The sequence below is a fragment of the Condylura cristata genome, unplaced genomic scaffold, assembly GCF_000260355.1.
Source record: "Condylura cristata isolate star-nosed mole 26May11 unplaced genomic scaffold, ConCri1.0 scaffold00004, whole genome shotgun sequence".
Taxonomy (NCBI): domain Eukaryota; kingdom Metazoa; phylum Chordata; class Mammalia; order Eulipotyphla; family Talpidae; genus Condylura; species Condylura cristata.
In genome coordinates, this window is record NW_004567105.1 from 728,332 (window position 1) to 729,003 (window position 672).

Below are 672 nucleotides of genomic sequence, written 5' to 3' on the forward strand. Positions count from 1 at the left end.
CACGGGCGGCGCCCACGCACAGGGCCCCGGCCTGGGGGCGGCGTCCCCCCCAGCAGCGTCTCGCCCAGAGCCCCCACGAGCCCCGTGGGTCTGACCGCCGCGGGCTCTCTCTTGCTGCCCCCAGCCCTGGCCTTGTGCTCCTCCCGGTTCTCTGCATCGCTCTTGGCCTCAGAAGCGAGTGCACTGAAGCGACTTTTCTTAAGATGAAACTCTGGGGCGCAGCGGGTTAGAGCGCAGCAGCACGAAGCCCCCGCGGCCCCCGCAGCACAAGCTCGGCTCGGCCGGCCGGGGGACCCCGAGCCCAGCAGACCCGCGTCCCCCCGCTGCTCCCCGCAGCAGCGTCTTTCAGTGGATCCGCCTGCTCTGCTCCCCACTCTGCTCTGGGGAGTCCTCTCGCCCCTGCGCCTCTGGCCTGCACCCCAGTTCTGTATGCAGAAATAAATAAACTTTTCTTTATGAAAAGATGAACCTCAGAAACACTCGGGAGTAAGCTGTGGCGAGGCTGGGTCAGCTCTGTGCTCTCAGCTGTGACACCAGGACAGCAGGTGACAACAGGGGCGTCGGGTTTCACGGAGACTGAAAGCTTCTCCGTTCCCGCGTTGAGGGGTAATGGGGGGGGGCGCCCCTCGCGGCCGGGCAGCTGGCGCTCAGGGCCCGGGGCTGGCCGGGCGC

At 67.4% G+C, this 672-nt stretch overlaps 1 protein-coding gene across 1 annotated transcript in view; it reads right to left on the minus strand.

Annotated features, from left to right (window-relative positions):
* The window catches only part of TTC38 (tetratricopeptide repeat domain 38), a 10,155-nt gene that overhangs the window by 8,528 nt on the left and 955 nt on the right, over positions 1-672 (minus strand). Inside the window, exon 3 of the mRNA XM_012735092.1 lies at positions 17-211. Within this exon, the coding sequence (XP_012590546.1) occupies positions 17-211 (195 nt within the window). The remainder of the gene's footprint in view (positions 1-16; positions 212-672) is intronic.